We start from the raw sequence: 18977 nt of genomic DNA on the forward strand, positions 1-18977 counted from the left end.
AGTCCGAGGTGCCCTCATCTCATTTCTCCCTTTTCATGGCAGGCTTGCTGGTGGCTTGACTCTGCCAGTCCCAGACTGGCTGATGACAAAAAGTACCAAGTGACAGCTGCAAACAGTCGCGGAGTCTCTGTGCTGAGCTTTTGTTAATGTTCCCCGGCACGGAGTGTGGAAAGCATTTCCATTTCAAATGATTTGGAGTTTTAAATTCTCCAGTCCTACTTTGTAAAACCCACACATGGATGCCTAAGAAAGTGGTCATTACATCTGTTTTACTTTTCTTAAAGCAGCACATCTTACTGGCGCTCTAAAAACAGCCGTGGTGGTGGTCTGCCTGGAGCTGCCAGAATTCATAACTCCCCATTATATAACAGCTATTCCATTGGCCTGAAATTCTTTTTGTTCCTTTTTTCTTAGGTTCTAATTCAAAGATGTTTTTTTAAATATTAGTTCCTATGGGAATAAAGATAATAAAATCCTACTAGCTTATGTTATTATACTGGGGAAAGTTAAGCCCAACTAGTATTTGTGTGAAATAAGGAATATTTTTCAAAGGAATAAAATTATTTTGTTTCAAGTGCACATTAACTAGGACTATTCTAGTGCACCATAGACTTAACAAAAATCTATAAGGGAAAGATTTTAATTAAACAAGAATGATTTGTATTACTTCTTAAATGTAAAATGGATCTTTAAAACCACTTGGATGATAACTACTTTTTCTACTATGTATTTTAAAGCTCCCTACAATTCTGTTTATACTACAGTTGGGCAATTTTTGTTTAAAAAGAAAACAGTTTAATTCAAAAAGGGATGGGGTTGCAGATAAGAGTATGTGAAAATTACTCACAATTGTAGGGACCTTTAAAATACATAGTAGTGAAAATTAACTCTTACGTATGACTGGAGTCAGAATTCAGAAACTTTTGTTCTCTAAAATGTTCAGAAAGGCAATTTTTGAAGGCTTCAGTTGCATGACTGCATCTTAATATCGAGACCCTTGGCTGTTTGTACCCTCATAAGCTCAGCCCACGCAGCTGAGCCAATTCATTTGCCCTGAACAAAAGTTTAGTGAAGAAAAGCATAGTATTATTCGCAGAGCTTTTTGAAGATGCTGAATTGATCTAGTGGCTGCTTCTGTGGACTCTCAAATGCTACAGAGAAAAGCAGGCCTGAACACAGTTGAGAGCATGTTTCAGTGACAAGATGCACAGCGGACAGAGATCTGAGCTGCCCCCAAGGAAGAGGTGGCATGGTGTCACACAGTGTGGTATAGGGCACACAGTATCGCCTACTTTTCCTCTTGCTTGAGGTCAGGTTTGAATATGGTATCTTTTGTGTGTGTGTGGAACGACTGGCCAGCTCAGTTTGTCAGGAATGAGCAGTTTCCCAGAATATGGTGCTTTCAGCACTAAACCCAGGAAATCCTGGGCAAACCAGGGCAAGCTGGTTATCCTGTGGACATAGCTAATGGCAGGTTCCTAAGTAATAGATTTAACCAGGGTTGTACTTTTTTTTTGACTTAATAATATACAAATCCCATGCAATCAGGACTGCAGTCAGGACCTAAGGGGGCTTCAAGGCAAACTGGCTCACCAAGGCAGCAGGTGTTAGGTGGAAAGACCAGGCCTCAGGATTTCACCTCTGGCTTTACCTCTTCTGCTAGATGTTATTGGACAAGATGCTTAATCGTAGATGCTTCATAAAATGTAGTTATTATTGTTAACAAGTTATGTGCCTTGTGGACCAGGGCCAGAATTGATCAGCCTTCTCTATATTCTTGATTCAGCTCTAGAGGATGTTGGAACTAGAGTCTAGGAGGGCACTGGGGTGGAACTTCAGGCATTCTGAGTTGTAGCCAGGTGGTCTTGGAGGCCCAGCCCATGTTTTCTATAGCAGCCTGGCCTGCCTCTCTCAGGGCACTGCTCCCATTGCACTGTAGTGATCACTTGGGGTGTCCCCCTCTGTGGGGGGCAGAGGAACTCCTCAAGGAGAGGTACTTGTGTTACTCATCTGCAGGCCAGCACAAGGCCTGGCATCATAGTAGGTACTGCACAATGCGAATGGATGCGTGGATGAGTGGATAGATAGATGGGTGGGTGGGTGGATGGAGGGATGGATGGGCAGCATCAGTGGGCCAGTATAACAGTTCTTTTGTCTTTATGGAAGAGAAATTGAATCAATGGATATGGAGGTTCTTTACAAGGGAAGACCTTATGAATGTTCTCACGGTGACATTTTTAGGTCTCTGGGTCTCCCTAAGCGGCCCCACCAGGTGCTCATCGTACAGGAATGGTGTTTATGGGGATGCCTTAAATTCAAGTACAGAGTCCAGCAGGCTTGCCGTTTTCAGGAGCACTGGTGTCCTTCCGGTTGCAGGCGTTGCTTGACATTTTCTGGGAGCATGTGCCGAAGTGGTTGTGTCCCAGGAAGCCTAGCTGCCGAAGTTGTTCTGCACAGCTGAAGCAGGTTCTCCAGAGTGGCCATGAGACCAACACCATGCACTTTTTAGTATTTGGGGGGCATTCTCCTTATTTCCTTTTTTTCTTTAATAGTCTAAAGTGTTTAGTTTAACTCATTAGCCAAATTATCAAAATACCATTTTTTTTAAATGTATATGTTTAAGTTGTGCCTCATTAGAAATTTGGCAGTTACAGTTAGAGGTCCATTATTAGCCAGGTTGGCAGTTCTTCACATGTTGTTCTAATGCACCCCAGAAACGATAAGATTTCTAGCACTTCTGGCTCGTTTCTTTCACGGTGCTGTGGCTAAGTTAGTCGTCATTGATGAGACCAGGGTGGGGCTTTGGACAGACCTATCCTTACCTGCTCCCTGAATTCACCAAGACCATTGACAGCTTGTCACTTGGTTGGTGTTGGGAGAGGCAACCATGATTTAACTTCATTTGTAAAAATCCTGACTGGGCTGAGAAAATTATAGCTCTGAGGGATTCTTCTTGAGGCTGTAGAAACTTGGCTTTATTAATTGTGGAAGAAGAGCAGAGGAAATAAATAATGCTAAGTAATTCAAAGTCTCTTCATAATTAATGTTGTATTCATTTTTCATGAATAATTAGGAGAGACAGAAACCATGACATCCCAATCTCACTTTTTATGAACACCAAAGAGGAAAATTCTTTGATGTACAAATTCATGCAAAACCAGTACTTGTGAAATAATAAAAACTGGAGAACACTGAGTAGGCCTGGGGTGGAAATAAGACATTTAAAGGGACAACACAGGCACACGCTCAGCCTAGCAAGGTCACTAGGTCACTAGTGCAGATTCTCCAGGAATGGGAGTTTGCTCTTAAGATAAATATAACAGGACACATATTCTCCCTGCTTGTCCTGCACATGAATCCCCCTGTTTGTCAAATGCCGCCCCCAGATTGTTAGACTTAGCAAATTTTCTGGATGGCAAACACCTACAAGACTTTTTAGCCTTTTTCTCCACAGCAGACAGGCAGTTCCAGTAAAGGCCTTATTACTGTCCAAAGCCGTCTGTGACATGTCTGCCACAGAAAGCTATAATGACCTGGCTTGAATTTGTTTTCTGCCAGTAGAAAATCCTCCTTTACTTACAAAACAGCATGAATGTTTGCTTCCTATCTGAGTCCCACTGTTGGCAATTAGTCTGTTCCATAGTGCCTTTTAAAGAAAGTAAAAGTAGGTTTTTTTTCCCTCTTCCCACCCCAGACTGTTAAACACAGAATTATGTCTTGTATGTAGTGACATTTTGAGGTGTTTGTGGTGAAATACAGTTGACTTCCATGTAAAAGCAAGAATGACTGTGGGTGCAGTCAAATAGTAGGCCACTGCGGCCTTCTGCCATCTGGTGTCAAAGGCCAGTTAATAAAACCAAGTCTAGGGGTCTGGCCCCAGAGTCTTAGATGTCACAAGTACATGGACTGAATTATAAGTTGCGTGGAGCTTAGCAGAAGCTTCAGGGCGGAGCATCCTTCTTTTCTCCCAAAAACCAAAACCTCATTTTACAAGCAAAGCTGGGTCTTTGATTGCCGTGTGGTCTCTCTGAAATCCAGAAATTTAGATGACGTAGTATTAGGCCAAGCCAAAGCTTAACCAAGGCAGCTGCCACCTTGCTATGTACAGTCATGGCCTCAGCATGTCCCCACATGACACTTTGACGGTTCTGCTCGGCCAAGGGAGGCATCTGCTGGGAGGGTCAGACCTCAGGGCCTGTGGATCCTTTACCTCCAGGTTCCTCCTCAAAGCCGAGGGTCAGTGGCTGTCATTTCAGACAACACACAGAAACGTGCTTCTGTGGCCCACCTACATGTGGTGGTAGGAGAAAGAATGTGATCCATCCATTAATGGACAATGAAGAGCTTAAATGAAACATTTAACAGTTAAATATGTAGCTTGTATAAAAATCAAATGTGAACACTGGTGGAGAGGGAAGGTGAGGATGGCTTCGCACGTGTACTAACAGCCATGAATGCTTTTTCAGGGCCCACAGCCTGTCCCCTACAGATCACCAAGCAGCTTTCTACCTGGCTCTGCAGCTTGCCATCTCCAGACAGGTCAGTTCCTCAAATGTCCCCTGAGCACGGTGTGCACCCTATCTTGATGAGGCTCCATCAGCATCTAGTAGGAGGCAGCAGCTGGTCTGTGTCCCCCTGGGGCTGACCTGGAGCCAGGGTCCCTTCTCAGAGGATGCTGAGTCCTCATGGTGAAGATCTGGTGTTTTGGTCAGTTGAGCAGCAGCTGTGAAGACACAGGTGTACCGGGCTCTGCTTTTAGGGATCAAATCCACAAATCTGGAGGGCCCAAGCTGGGGTCAGAGGGCAACATGGGGTGCAGCACATGATCTGTACCCTGAACCCAGGATTCATCAAAGAGCCTCTGTCCTTGCTAAGAGCCCAGGTGGGGTCTGGTTGTCATAGGGAATCCGTGATTGACAGGAAGATGGCAGCAGGCGTAGACAGAAGACACCGGTTCCTTCACAATATGTAGAAAAATGAACAGTTACACACAGTGGCTCCTCCAAAGAGGAGACTCCCCAGTATTCTCCTTACTGGAAGGGCAAGCTGTGCTGGCCTTCACCTCTTCTGGAAGCTGCCGTGCCATTCTCAGACCCTCCCGTCCCTTCCCAGCTGTCCAGAGACTCTGGCCACAGGCCTGCCTGCCCACCAGGTGCAAGACACTGGGGGTGACCCCAGCACATTCCTGAGTGCTGACTGGAGGGTGAACCAAGGGTCAGTTCCTCAGACATGCCATTCTCCTGGCAGGCCTGGGCAGTAGGCATGCCCCTGCCTTCCCGGAGGCCTGGGAACAGTGTTGAGAAGTGGCTCCCACTGGTGACCTAGCGACCAAGGAAACCAAGATAACCCCCTGGAAAGGTCCTCCTACTTGGCACGGTGTGGCTCACAGCTGGATGGATCGAGAGCGGCTGCTGCTGCAGCTCGGAGCTGGTGATCCACATCTGGACCCACACCTCCCCTCCACCAGGAACTTCTCCTCACCTTCTCCGTGAAGCCTCCTTCCTGCCACAGCCTGCATCTCGCCTTCCTCTGACTCAGCTCTTTTGTTGAGTATGTCTTTTTCGCTAGACTTTAGGTGCCAGGAAGCAGGAGCCTGTGTCTGTCATCATTGCTTCACCCTGGCATCTGGAACACTGTCTGACATGTGTGAGGCACTCAGTAATACTTGTTGAATGAAGGACCAACTTCGAATCCCTTCAAGTCAGCCAGCCCTGAAAGACTTCAGTTTGAGCCCTGTATGAGTTGGTCCCTGATGGCACTGCGTCCTGCAGATTGACCCCATGCGTATACTTTCCTCTTGAGCCTCCGCCTAACAGCAGGCTGAGCGCTGTGCACCCAGAAGGCTGTCACCCAGAGGAGGGATGAGTGGATGGAACCTTGTGAGTGTGGCATCAGCCTTTGTGGACACACAGTGTGACCAGGCTGGACCTCTGTAGAAGTGTCTCCCTACTGAGCAGGGCTGGGGGTTGAGGCCCTCTTCGTCTTAGAGCCAGTGCCATTTGAGCGGGAGGAGAGGACGGCCGAGAAGTCAGACTGAGAGCCACTCAATAGCCAGGTGACAGTGCTCAAGCCATTTCACCTGTGGACCAGCTCCTCCCTGTAAATGAAGGGGTGGCCGTGATCTCCCTTCCAGCTATGACAGCCGTGATTCTGTGGCTCAAAAGCAGAAAGCCTCTGTCACCAGCATTTATAACCTAAATCCATCCAAAGTGGAATTTCAGAAAGGAAAACAGACAGGTTTGGGAAAGATGGAAGTTGTGGCTTCCTCCTAAGGGGTGAGGTTGCTGCGGGTTTGGGAAGAAGGGGGAGAGCTGTGAAGAGGTCCAGCCTAGGGACTGAGGTTGGGGGGGGCAGGGAGGAGTCCCAGAGCTGGTTGTGTAAGAAGGCTTCAGTCGCAAGCTCAATTTCGAAATCCAGCTTCAGGTTCTCATTCCTCCCTGGTTACTGTTAAACCTGCATGGAATCTTGGGTGTTCAAATATCCACTATGCATGCATTTTCTCAACCCTGTGCTTGGATGATTTTGAAGAAAGACTTGAACAGCTGTTGCATTTTTGAAGGTTACAGTTGTATCTGGTCCTACTTGAGTTCAGATACATCTGTTTGGTATGTGGCATTGCAATTTGTTTCTTGGTTGGAGTTATTTTGGGTGGTAGTTTGGAAAGCTGTTGGGGGGTTTGTTTGTTTGCATATTTCCTTGACATCTAATGGACATGCAGGACAAAGGAACTTGAATCACAGGTGTCTTTGATCATTTGGAAAGCTCTGTATAAGGTTTTGTAACTTAAGCATTTTAATTTCAGTAATACTTTAGAAAAATGAGAACAGTTGACCTAAGGCAGTTTAATTCCACTAAAATACCTCTGGCAGTTTGTATGCATCTCCATTTAGAATGGAATTATCTTGGGTATAATCCCAAGAAGTAGATCAATTTTGTGGAAGAAGAGAAATTATTTATTTAGGGAGCAATCAAAGATTTGGTCTGGGCAGTTACACAGGAAAACAGGACTCTTGTGTCTCCTTCATTGGCTGTACTGTCACCTGAAGACAGCACTCGCTCTCCTGTTGGTGGTTAATGTCACACGGGGCTATCGTAAAGGTGGCTTAAAATCTGAATGTGGCACAAGGCGAAATAAGTCTGGGTATTTACAGGGAATCAGATATCACAGTGGTGGCTGTGTGTGTGTGTGTGTGTGTGTGTGTGTGTGTGTGTGTGTGTGTGTGTGTGTGTGTGTGTGTGTGTGTGTGTGTGTGTGTGTGTGTGTGTGTGTGTGTGTGTGTGTGTGTGTGTGTGTGTGTGTGTGTGTGTGTGTGTGTGTGTGTGTGTGTGTGTGTGTGTGTGTGTGTGTGTGTGTGTGTGTGTGTGTGTGTGTGTGTGTGTGTGTGTGTGTGTGTGTGTGTGTGTGTGTGTGTGTGTGTGTGTAAAGTCTTTTTGGTTTGTCTTAAACCAGATACCAGAGGCTCTGGGGTACGTCCGCCAAGCTCTCCAGCTTCAAGGCGACGATGCCCACTCCCTGCACCTCCTCGCCCTCTTGCTGTCGGCACAAAAGCATCACCACGATGCTCTGAACATCATCGACATGGCCCTGAGCGAGTATCCAGAAAATTTTATGTAAGTGACCCAGGGTTTTTTTTTCCCCCTTCCTCTAAAAGTGGTAAATTGACTTGTTTCCCTTTTCTTCTCTCCAGTCTATCTAATTTAAGTCCATCATGGACATCCTGGGCATAAATAGTACAAAATTCCCTTTACTCTTGTGTTTCCATGATATTGACAAACAAATGTAGTCTGTTAGGTCAAGCTTATTAAGTTAAAATACGTTATCCATTTCTTTCCCAATGTGTGCGCTTGGAGCACACAAGATGATTTTAGATGAATTGTGGATGAACGTTTTTATCTAACTAGTTACACCTTTTTAAATGTGCATTAGAAGAAATAGAACTATATATCAAAGTATGATTTCATATGACTTACTGCTCCCAGGGAGATAAAGAATTCTTTAAATGGGTAGAGTCAATTTAAAGAAAAATATTAAGTAAATACTAATACAGATATACGTGGATATGGCACAAGCTATTTGAACAAACTCCAATGACTGAAATTTGGGCAACATAGCTTTATAGCTTGTTTGTGCTGTGTTTCCGGGAACTTCCACTAGTTCCAGGTAATTATTATATTTGAGGCAACTTTGATCAAGGTGCTGACCTCTTTGTGCCTTGGCTTTATTCTGTAGGAAATGGAATTCCTACATCAATCCATCAGTATTTGTACTAATCTAAGAATTGTCATTAGAAACTACCATATGCTGGAATTATCTACTTATCTTTACATCCTTCCTCCGAATTCCTGAATCCAGGCCTGTTGGTTAGTCAGTGTTGAAAAGGACATTCATCGTCTTTTGGGCTACTCAGTGTCCCTTTTATCCTCAGCGGCGTAGCTTAGTAACCGGTACACAGAGGCCAGAAACAGTAAACACTCCTGTGTGCTGGCAGGTTCTAGCTGTCTAAGCCACAGGGTCGGTGATGGGGCTGGGGCGGCTTGGGGCAGGGAAGAGGGGAAGGAATGTCGCTGGTGGCCTGGGTGGCTCTCTTCACTTTCAGAAACAAGTGCAGTCACTAATTCTAAGTGGATCTGGATCGCTCTATTTCTCTGCCTCCTCACCTTGCTATATTTTTAATCAGTTCGGTTCAGTTGCTCTTCCTGGAAAATTGGTTCACACATTTTCATTACAAACATTTCTTTGTCTTCCAGTGAAAAGGGCACTTATCTTCCCCCATCGAGAAAATTCTCTTTATAATCCAGGAAACGTCTGACTAGAAATTTCTTCTGTAGGTTCTGCTACTTAACCGGAGTGAACTAAAGAGCTTTGCTGCAGATCTCAAACTTGCTCTTTTGCACACCAAGTATATTTCTAGATTTTATCCAAAGCTGGTTATCCCGTGGAACGTTAAAGTGGTGAGAGCTCTTAAAACAAAACAAAACTCAGTTCTTTACCCATCAGTAAAGTACAACCCGATGCAATTGAATCCAGTCTCTCTCATCAGTATTTATAAAGTGGCATTCCCTGCCTCCTACCCCTCAACACCCTCATTAGACTTAGACTCCAGCATGTGGCTACTGGTAGATGGCCTTGGGTGTCATCCCAGAGGGGCTTGTTAAACTAAATAGCCACACCACACAGTAAGCAATAAGGAGCGGTGGCTAATATGGCAATGCCTCTCAGTGACAGCAGCTGACAGCCTTTTCAAGTAGTGTAAGTAAGGAACAGCAGTAGAGATATTTGAGGAATGCGAGCCTGTTATTTTAATGTTAAGCTGTAAGCTCAAAAAAGCAAAGCATATGGCAGCGGGTCTGAGAGCAGCCAATGACTTGTTTGCTTTTGAAATATTTGTATTTCTTCCTTTATGATGGGCAATTTCTTCCTAAGAATACTTTATAAAAAGTTGGGGCCAGATGTAGTCAGTGGATCCCATGGTTTCTTCCCAACCTGGGTGAAACATTTCAACACCAACCTAAACAGGATTACGTGGGCACGTGTCCCGGCTGCTGGGTTGCATTATCTATTTGTTTGTGACAAGCTTGTCTCCAGAACTGTAGGCTCTTGGAAGCCTGGGAATGCCTCAGGTTTCTTGTGTGCAGCCAGCCACACCTACCAGGGCCTGAGTACGTGATCATGTTTGGTCAGTATCTGCGAGACGGAGGTGAAAACACCTCCCATGTTAGAGTCTGGCTTGTCCACTTGCTGAACAGTTAAGCTGTTGAACAGAGAACTGATTTAGCTCTTAGTCTGATGCAGAGAATTACAGATTTTTTTTGTCCCTGTTAAGCTTATTCAAGGTACTTAACAACTTCAGCAATTCCATGGTGACAGTAAGGATGGGCAATACTGAAGAGGCCAGCTGCCCCTCTAAGGACGTTCAGCTGCCTTAACTGAGCATTCTTTTGTTTCCATACCATACATATTTGTACTCCTAAACAATAAAACTTTCTAGTTTTGCATATTAAAAAGATTTTTAATGGAATTGTATCAAATATATCCTTATATTAATTGGTTTAGTTGCCTGGCATTATGTTCCTAAGGTTCATCCTTATGCACATCACAGAGCAGCAATATATTTATTTACACTGATGAATAGTATTTTATTATATAAATGTGTCAAGATGTATATATTTTTCCAGTCTACTGTAAATGGATATATGTTGTTTTCACTTGGGGGCTATCATGAACAGTGCTGCTATAAATATTCTCACACAGGTCTCCTGGGCACATGTGCAAGCATTTCTCTAGGTATGACCTACGAGTGAAATCATTCAGTCATAGAATATGTCCATCTTCAAATTTTTCCAAATAATTCCAAACAGTTTTCCAAGGAAGTTGTGCCAGTTTACACACCCACCAGCAATGCCCAGGAGCCCATGTGACTCCATACACAACAATCTGAGTCAGACTTATTTTGGCCATATGGTTGCTGGCTAATGGCATCACATTGTGAATTTTAAGTTAGATGCCCTTCATTATTAATGAGATTGAACACCTTTTTATTTCTTTATTGGTTACATAGCTTTTCTCTTTTCTTAAGCACATGTAGATATCTTTCTTCTTTCCTAATTGGGTTGACTTTTTCACACACTAGTTTGTAATATTTCTTTATATATTATGGCTACAACTCCTTTTATTGGTAATATGTACGGCAAAAAAATTCTCCCAATTTGTGCCTTGTATTTGCTTCTGATGAACCAAACTTCTTATTTTTAAAATAGTTGAATTTGTCAATGATTTCCTTTCTGGATAGAATTTCTTGTGTCTAGTTTAAGAAACCTTTCCCTGCTCCACGAGCACATAGATAGTCTCTTACGTTACCTTCTAAGAGCTCTCCGATTCCCCGTCACACTTCAATCTAAGGGTCCATCTGGAATCCATTGTTTTGTGTAGGTATTAAGTGAGGGATCCAGTGTAATTTTTTCCTGTATAGATTCCCAGTTGTCCTAGCATCTTGTACTGAAAAGCGTCCTCTCCCTGTCACCCATGGTACCACTTTTGTCTTAAATCAAATCTAAATGGCATTGCGGATGGGGCAGGGGGCACCCGTGTCTGAGCTTTCTCTTTGGTCCCATTGGTTCGTGTGCCCATCTCCATGTGAGGTCCTCTGTCTCTTCAGTGTCACACCTTCGTTATATGTGAGGCAGGTCCATCCCTGTATCTTGCTCTTCAGAAGTGTCAAGGCTTTTCTCAGGCCTTTGAGCTTTCATATAAATTCTTGAATTATTTTGTCAAGTTCCACCAAAAATGCCTGTTGGAATATGTTTAATCTAATAGCTCTGTTTGGGGAAAATTATATATTTATGACAGTAGGTGTTCTAATTCACAGCCATTGTATCTCTAATTATTTAGGCCTTTAAAAAATTCTTCTTAATGAAATTTTATAATTTTTTCATGAATATTTTGCCCAATTTTTTGCTACATTTATTCCTGGTTACCCAAAAATATTTCCATGCTTTTGTATATGGTGTATGTTTGCAGTATTTTTTAAATCAAATTTACTGTCTATTTATTGCTTGTGTATATAAAGGCAGCTGATTTTTTTGTACATTCTTTTTGCTGAAACAGCCCAGTTAAACTCTTATTAATTCTGACAATTTATATGCAAATTACTTTGGAATTTCTATATAGACAATGATTTTTATCTGAAATAATTAAAAATCATGTTTTTTCTCTAATCCTTCAACTCTTTAAAATTGCCTTAGTATACTAGTTAGGACCTTCTGTACAGTTGAATAAAATTCTTCCAATTTTTAACTATTAAGAAGTATGTTTGTTGCAGGTTTGTTTATAAATACTACTTAAGAGGTTAAGGAAATTTCCTTCTTCCTGGTTTGCTAATATTTTTTTTATCATAAATTGATATTTCATTTTATCAAATGCTTTTTCTGTATTTATTGAGATGATTATATTATTTTACTCCTTTAATCTGTGAATGTCATATTAATTGATAATTTTTCATGTTAAATTAACCTTGCATTCATGGAATAAGCCCAACGTGATCATGACATATTAGCTTTTTTATGGATTCAACTTTACTTATTTGTTAAGGAATATTTACATTTAAGTTCATGTGTGAAACAGCTTGTAATTTTCCTTTCTCATCATATTCTTGTCAGATTTTGGCATCAAGGTTAGGACAGCCTCATAAAATTAGTTGGAGCAGTTCATTTTGTGTATTTTGGAATTATTTGTATAAGATTGGATTGTTCCTAGAACAGTAAGTTTTGATAAAATTTGCCTGTAAAACCATCTAGAGCTGGTATTTTTTCTTTTTTTGAATTTTAATGACATGAAAAGCTTAAATATACAAACACTGAGTGACTACTATGTGCAAACACTGTGCTAGGTGCCGTGAAAGATTAGAGCTGGGCTTTCTTCTATGCAAAGACTTCTGATGCTTTTTAAAAATGATTATAGGATATTCAGGTTTTCTACTTCTTATTTTTTTAAGCTGTGTATAACACATAAGCTGTAATATATAATATGTGTATTTTAAGGATTTGTCCATTTCATTTAAACATTTAATTTTATTGGCCAAAATTGTTGATAATGTTTTAAATTATCTATTTGTTGTCATACAGCTTCTGTGGTTAAGGCTTTTTCATCCCTAATACTGTTTTATGTGCCTTCCTTTTTTTCTTAAACAGTCTTGCCAGAAATTTGTCTGTTACATTGACCTTTTCAAAGAACCAGGTATATGTTTAAACTATATGTTTACTTTCCCTTTCATGAATTTCTGTTCTTATTTCTATCATTTCCTTTTTCTCCATTTTCTTTGAGGTCTGTTTTGTTTTACTAGGCTTTCCTTCTTCATCTTTCCAGTTGGATGTTTAGTTCATTCATTTTGTTTTTCATGTTTTTCTAACATAGGAACATAAGACTAAAACTTTCCCACTAAGTATGGCCTTAGCTGTAAAACACAATTTCAATATGTAAATTTTTTGTTATTGTTTAGTCTCAATGTTTTTAAATCTCCATTATTCTTTTTTGACTCATTAGTTATTTTAGAACAATATTTTATAATTATCAAATATATGGGATTTTTTTTTCAACTTTTGTTAGGGACTTTTTATAATTTCATTGAATTGTGTTCAGAAACTATAAACTATATAAATTTAAATTTTATTGAGGCTTGTTTTATGGTCCAGCATGTGGTTACTTCTTGTAAGTAATTCCATGTGTCCTTGAAAGGAATGTTTTCTGCATTTTGGGGGTAAATTTTTATATATTTTATTAGATTTATATAATTTATGTGTAATTTTAATAGATTAAGCTATTATGCTATTCTGATCTTTAATCTTACTGATGTTTTTTGTTTATTTATGTATCAATTATTGAGCAGAGATATGTTGAAATCTACCACTAGGCTGGGAGATTGTTCTATTTCACCACCTAGTTATAGCAATTTTTGCTTTATATAGTTCAAAGCTATGCTATAAAGTGCATATATATTTAGAATTGCTATGTCTTCCTGGTAAATGCAACCCTTTGTCATTATATAATAAGTCACCTAATTCACCTAATTCATTTTGCCTTAGAGTCTATTTGATGTGCTTATACACACACATCCACAACATATATCTACATGTATGTGTACATATACACATACATTTATTTATACTGTGTGTGCTTAGAATATCTTTCTCCATTCTTTTACTTTGAACTTTTTACATCCTTATGTTTTAGATGTACTCTTTTGCCCATTATATATAGCCAATTTTTAAATTCAGACTGACAGTCTTATCTGGAACATTTAGTTCATTTCCACTTATTGTAAATACTGATAGATTTGCATGAGTGTCTCCCACATCATTTGTGCTATTTGTGCTGCCTTTTTTCATATCTTATCCTCTCCTTTCTTGCCTTCTTGTAGATTAATTATGTTTTTATCACATAATTTTCCTTTACTAATTTGGAAAAGAAACATTCTGTTTTGGTTGTTGAGGCTTACTGATTATCCTAGAAATTTTTAGTGAGGGTCTGTTGCTAGAAAACTTTCTCAGTTTGTGTCTAAAAATACATTTGGCTTTACTCTCAAAAGAGATTTTTCAACCTATAATTCTAGGCTCACATTTTTTCACAACACAAGTGATCTTGCTCCTTTTGTAGTTGTTGAGAACTCAATTGTTTAATTTTAGTTCATTTTAATGCCATCTGTCTTTCCTCTCTGGCGGTTTTTAATTGTCATTGTTGCTGATGATTTACATTTCACTATGAAACAGCTAAGTTTGGAAACTGCATGGGATTCACCGGACTTTTAAAAACTGAACTGGTATTGTATAATTTTTAGAAATGATATACAATAATACATATGAGATAGTTGGGTCTTGCTTTTTGATTTAGTCTGATAAGTTCTGCCTTTTGTCTCAAGTGTTTGGTCCATTTACATTTAATATAATCAATGACATGGTTGGATTTATATCTTCCATTTCTAAAGGTGTCTTGTCTTTTTTTGTTCCTCCTCTAGTGGAGGAACCCTTTAACCCTTTAACTATTAAATATGTAAACAAAGGGATGAAAAATTAATATTTGCTGATTATGTATTAAATGTCTAATGCATGGTTTTTCCCAAAATAAAATTTAAGAAAGTACATATTTTTATATTGAAGAGTGTTCATAAATTCTGATAAACTCACTACTGTACTTGACTTATCTACTATACTCCATCTTTCTTCTTTTGAAGTAGAACTTTGCAAGAATCTCCTAAATGACTAATATATTCTACGTAGCAATTTTCCTCATTGGTCCAAGAAGGTAGAATTAGGTGTCAGGTGATGTTTGGAAAATTCTCTCTCCTAAAGACAGTGTGGCAATCTGTTAGCCAGGGCTTTGATCAAACCTTTACACACTTTGTGTTTCTGCCATCAGAAATTCATTTTCAGATAAAATATTGGGATGAGAACTAACAGTTTATTACTGACAGTTTGTCTTTGGAAAATGTATCAGATAGTATCATACTTATTGAAGCATACAACTTTAGCATAACTAAAATTTTTTATTCTTATTCAGCAAGCCTTACAATGGCTGCTAAGGGCAGCCATCACCAGGGTTTAGTTTCTTGCTCTGAACAAATTGTGGTTGTGTAACTCACCTAATTACAGATATTAAATTGATTTGAATTTTTCTCTTTCCAGTTTAAATGGAATACATTCATGTCCTTTTTCCTGGTGTCTCAGAGAGGTCATCAAATCGATAGCATGGGTGGGAAACCATCAAATGTTACCACAAAGCACAAGAAAGTAATTTTTGAAACCTCTAAAGGATACACATACAAAGAGGATCATTAAGGTGTTTGGACAACTCTTCTAAGTGTCTTTTCTGATCCTTAACTTTGAGATACTGAAACAAATCATAAGTCACTTGATTGGAAAACCACAGGCTCTTCTAAATTCTATTCTGTATGTGGTCTTCTATTCTTGTACATGTGCATTTGTCAGATGATCAGATTTCTTTTTACACCAACAGAAACTAACTATGAAAAGAAGTGAACATATGTAATATTCATTCATCCAGTCATTTAGCTAGAATAACCACTAGCATTTTTATACTGCTTTGTTATAGGCACCCCTTATAAGCACTTAACACATTTTTAACTAATTCAGTCATCATGAGAACCACAGTAGCTATGTAGATAATTAATATATTCTATGTAGTAATTTTCCTCATTGGCCCAAGAGTTCTTGGGCCAATGAGGAATTCCTGTGAATTATCATCTCCATATTACAGATAAGGAAACCGAGGCACAGAGAGGTTGAGTAGTTTGTTCAAAATTATGCACCTACTAAGTGGTAGAGTCATGATTTGAACCCAGGCAGTCTGGCTTCAACATCTGTGTTCTTAATCACTACCTTTGAAACACTAAATTCTACCACATTCAGTGCCGTGTGAGGTACTGGGGATGCTGCCATGAATTAGAGAGATGGTTCATGCTCTCTCATAGCCAGCAATCCAGATGAGTGGGATTTTTATCTCCCCTGTTAATTTATCAACAAACTAGAAAATATGGTTAGGATCAATCTTTACTTGAGTGGAGTATATATCTGGTTAAAAAAAAAATCACTACTGGCAAGTAAGACTATGTTTCTGTCTCACTCTGTCTCACTTTCACACACACTCTCTGAGAAACTCAATTTAAGTTGAAATACCACATTGAGTAATGTTTCTATGTAGTAATTACTGAGAGGCCAGGGTTTAATGGGCTATTTTTATGTCTGAGCTGGGTGATGGAGTAATGATCATGCCTATTAAATTTGCATTTGATAGGAAGTTGGGCCACAAGGGAAAAGGCTATTCATATCATTAAGTTAGAGAAACAATCCATGGATACCTGCAGGATGTCTGGGAGGATGAGTGCTAGGTAGCCAACCCAGGGATGCTCGTCCCTGGGGTACAAGTTAGGGAGGGGATCTTTGGGTAAAGGAGAGGGGGTAGCAGCCTGAAGACACCATAGATCAAAGTGGAGCAGATTCAGTGGCCCAGTAGCTTATTTAAAAGCAACTTTTCACAACAACAACAAAAAAACCTGAGTAAAAAATGGACAGAGGGCTTGAATAGAAATTTCTCTAAAGTAGATATTCAAATGGCCAATAAGCACATGGCAACATTCTAGCATCACTAATGATTAAGGAAATACAAATCAAAACCACAGTGGAATACCACTTCTCACATCCATTAGGATGGCTATTATTAAAAAAAAAAAAGTAACAAGTGTTGGCCAGGATGTGGAGAAACTGGAACCTTTGTGCTCTGCTGGTGGGAATGAAAAATGGCACAGCCTCTGTGGAAGACAGTATGGCAGTTCCTCAAAAACCTAAAAATAGATTTCTATGTGATCAGCAATCCCACTACTGTGTAAATAGTCTAAAGAATTAAAAGCAGGAACTTGAATCGATATTGTACAGGCATGTCCATAGCAGCATTATTCACAATAGCCAAGAAGTGGGAGCAACCCGGGTGTCCACGGACGGATGAATGGATAAGCAAGATATGATATATATACACGCAACGCAATATTATTCAGACTTACAAAAGGATGGAAACCCTGTTACATGCTACCACACGGATGAACCTTGAGGATATTATACTAAGCGAAATAAGCCAGTGACAAAGGAGCAAATGCTGTGTGGTTTCTCTTCTATGAGGTATTTACGGCAGAGCAAATCATGGAGACAGAAAGTAGAATGATGATTGCCAGGGGCTGGGGGAGAGGGGAACGGGGAGTTACCACTTAGTGGGGACAGAGTTTCAGCTTTGCAAGATGAAAAAAGTTCTGGAGACAAGTAGAGGTAATGGTTGCACAACAAGGTGAATGTGCTTAATGCCACTGAACAGTATGCTTAAAAATGGTAAATTTCATGTTAGGTATATTTTACCGCAATTTCAAAAAAAATCAACTTTCCAACCTCTACTCATTGGCATGTGTGTGGTGGGAGAGTTTCCCACATTCTTGAAAGGCTGAGGTGAGACAGCGGGACCCTTCTGTCTTGGGACACTCTGGCTGTGGATCAATAGCCACTGTTCTTTCTGGGAGGGACTTTCTGAGCCAAGGAAGCAGCCTCCTGCTACACCAACCCATTTATGTAATCTTTCTATCGGGTTTTGGGTGTGTGATGCCTTTAGTAAATGCAGATGCTTGTCAAGAGACAAAAACATCTCCAAAAGGCAATGAAAAATGGTTTCAAAACTGAAAATTGGGTTTATGAGACAAGGGTAGAAGAACTGGAAGAGAGGAAATGAAGGAGAAATTCACTTGAAGCCAAATTTGTTTATGAGAAGATCCTCTTTCTCCAGGGCCAGCGGCAGCCTTGTCCTCAGATTGGGAGGCCTACTCTTCTCCCCATTTCCACGTGACCAATACTAGACATACATGTGGCAGTTTGTCCTCTGACAAACTGTTCTCTCAGGAGTGCCCTGCTTCCTTTACAAAGAGCTCCCCCTTTCTGAATTATTTCTGAGGATGTTGGAGAGAAAGCATTCAGGGCATGCCTGCCTGCCCGTTAGCCAGCAGTGGGTGGGGGAGCACCTCAGAAGGCCTCGCAGCTGGGAGAGGCTAGGCTGGGCAGCCACACCAAAGCCGTGCATCGCCACCGCGGGCCAGGGTTCTCAGGAGAGGTTTCTGGTGCGAGGACTCATGGTCCCCTTTGGCATCCAATCCCAGAGAGAGATGTGTCCACCCGCTGGTCCGAAAGAGCCGGTTCAACTCCCCGGCACCCTGCCAGGTCTCTTCCTTTCTGGCGCCCTCCCCAGCTTTGAGTGGAGGGCCCCACCTCTCCATCACAGGACTTCTGAGGGTTCCTTCAAGTCCATGTCACATCTGGCCTGGGCCCTTCCCCTCTGGGTCTAGGTGACTGTAGAATTCCCATTCTTTTGACATCTGTCGTTGTGCACTGAAATGAGCCCAAAAGCCTCATTTCCATCCTCAGACTTGGGAATGTGGGGAAAGAAGGGCCATGGGAACTGAGTCAGAAATATGACACAGAAATCCTCCAGAGGTGGCTTTGGGGAGTGGCAGGTCAGCTGATTTACTTTCAGTTCACCCCTCCCCCAGTTTAGAAATGACCAATGGCTTTGTTGTTCAGACAGAATAGATTATTTCTTTTTAGAACCATAGTAGTTCAGTGGGAAGACTTGCTTTCAAATATTACCTGTTCACACATTTATTTCCCAGATGGCCACTGTGCCAAAGGCACTTGCTTGCTGACCTGCTCACCAAACCAGAAGGCAGGCCCTCCACCTCCTATTCACCCTGCACCCACCTCGGCCCCTGGCACCACCCAGTCAGACCACACTCCGGAAGTAGCCCTGCTTGCGTCCATTCTGTGCCGCTTTGTGGATAGCACCAGACACACTGACTCCCTTCATAAAATGTCAGACTCAGGCATCAGAGGAGGTGCTTGAAACACAGGCAGTGTGATTGCAGAAATGTTTTTGCTTCCAG

The 18977-nt window shown here is 41.1% G+C and overlaps 1 protein-coding gene across 5 annotated transcripts in view; it reads left to right on the plus strand.

The window, feature by feature from the left end:
- TTC7B (tetratricopeptide repeat domain 7B) overlaps window positions 1–18977 on the plus strand; it is a 245701-nt gene that overhangs the window by 150556 nt on the left and 76168 nt on the right. For all 5 annotated transcript variants that reach the window (XM_036882090.2, XM_036882091.2, XM_036882094.2 and 2 more), the window contains 2 exons: window positions 4467–4539; window positions 7451–7611. In XM_036882090.2, the coding sequence (XP_036737985.2) occupies window positions 4467–4539; window positions 7451–7611 (234 nt within the window). The remainder of the gene's footprint in view (window positions 1–4466; window positions 4540–7450; window positions 7612–18977) is intronic.

Source organism: Manis pentadactyla, chromosome 11, assembly GCF_030020395.1.
Source record: "Manis pentadactyla isolate mManPen7 chromosome 11, mManPen7.hap1, whole genome shotgun sequence".
Classification (NCBI taxonomy): Eukaryota; Metazoa; Chordata; class Mammalia; order Pholidota; family Manidae; genus Manis; species Manis pentadactyla.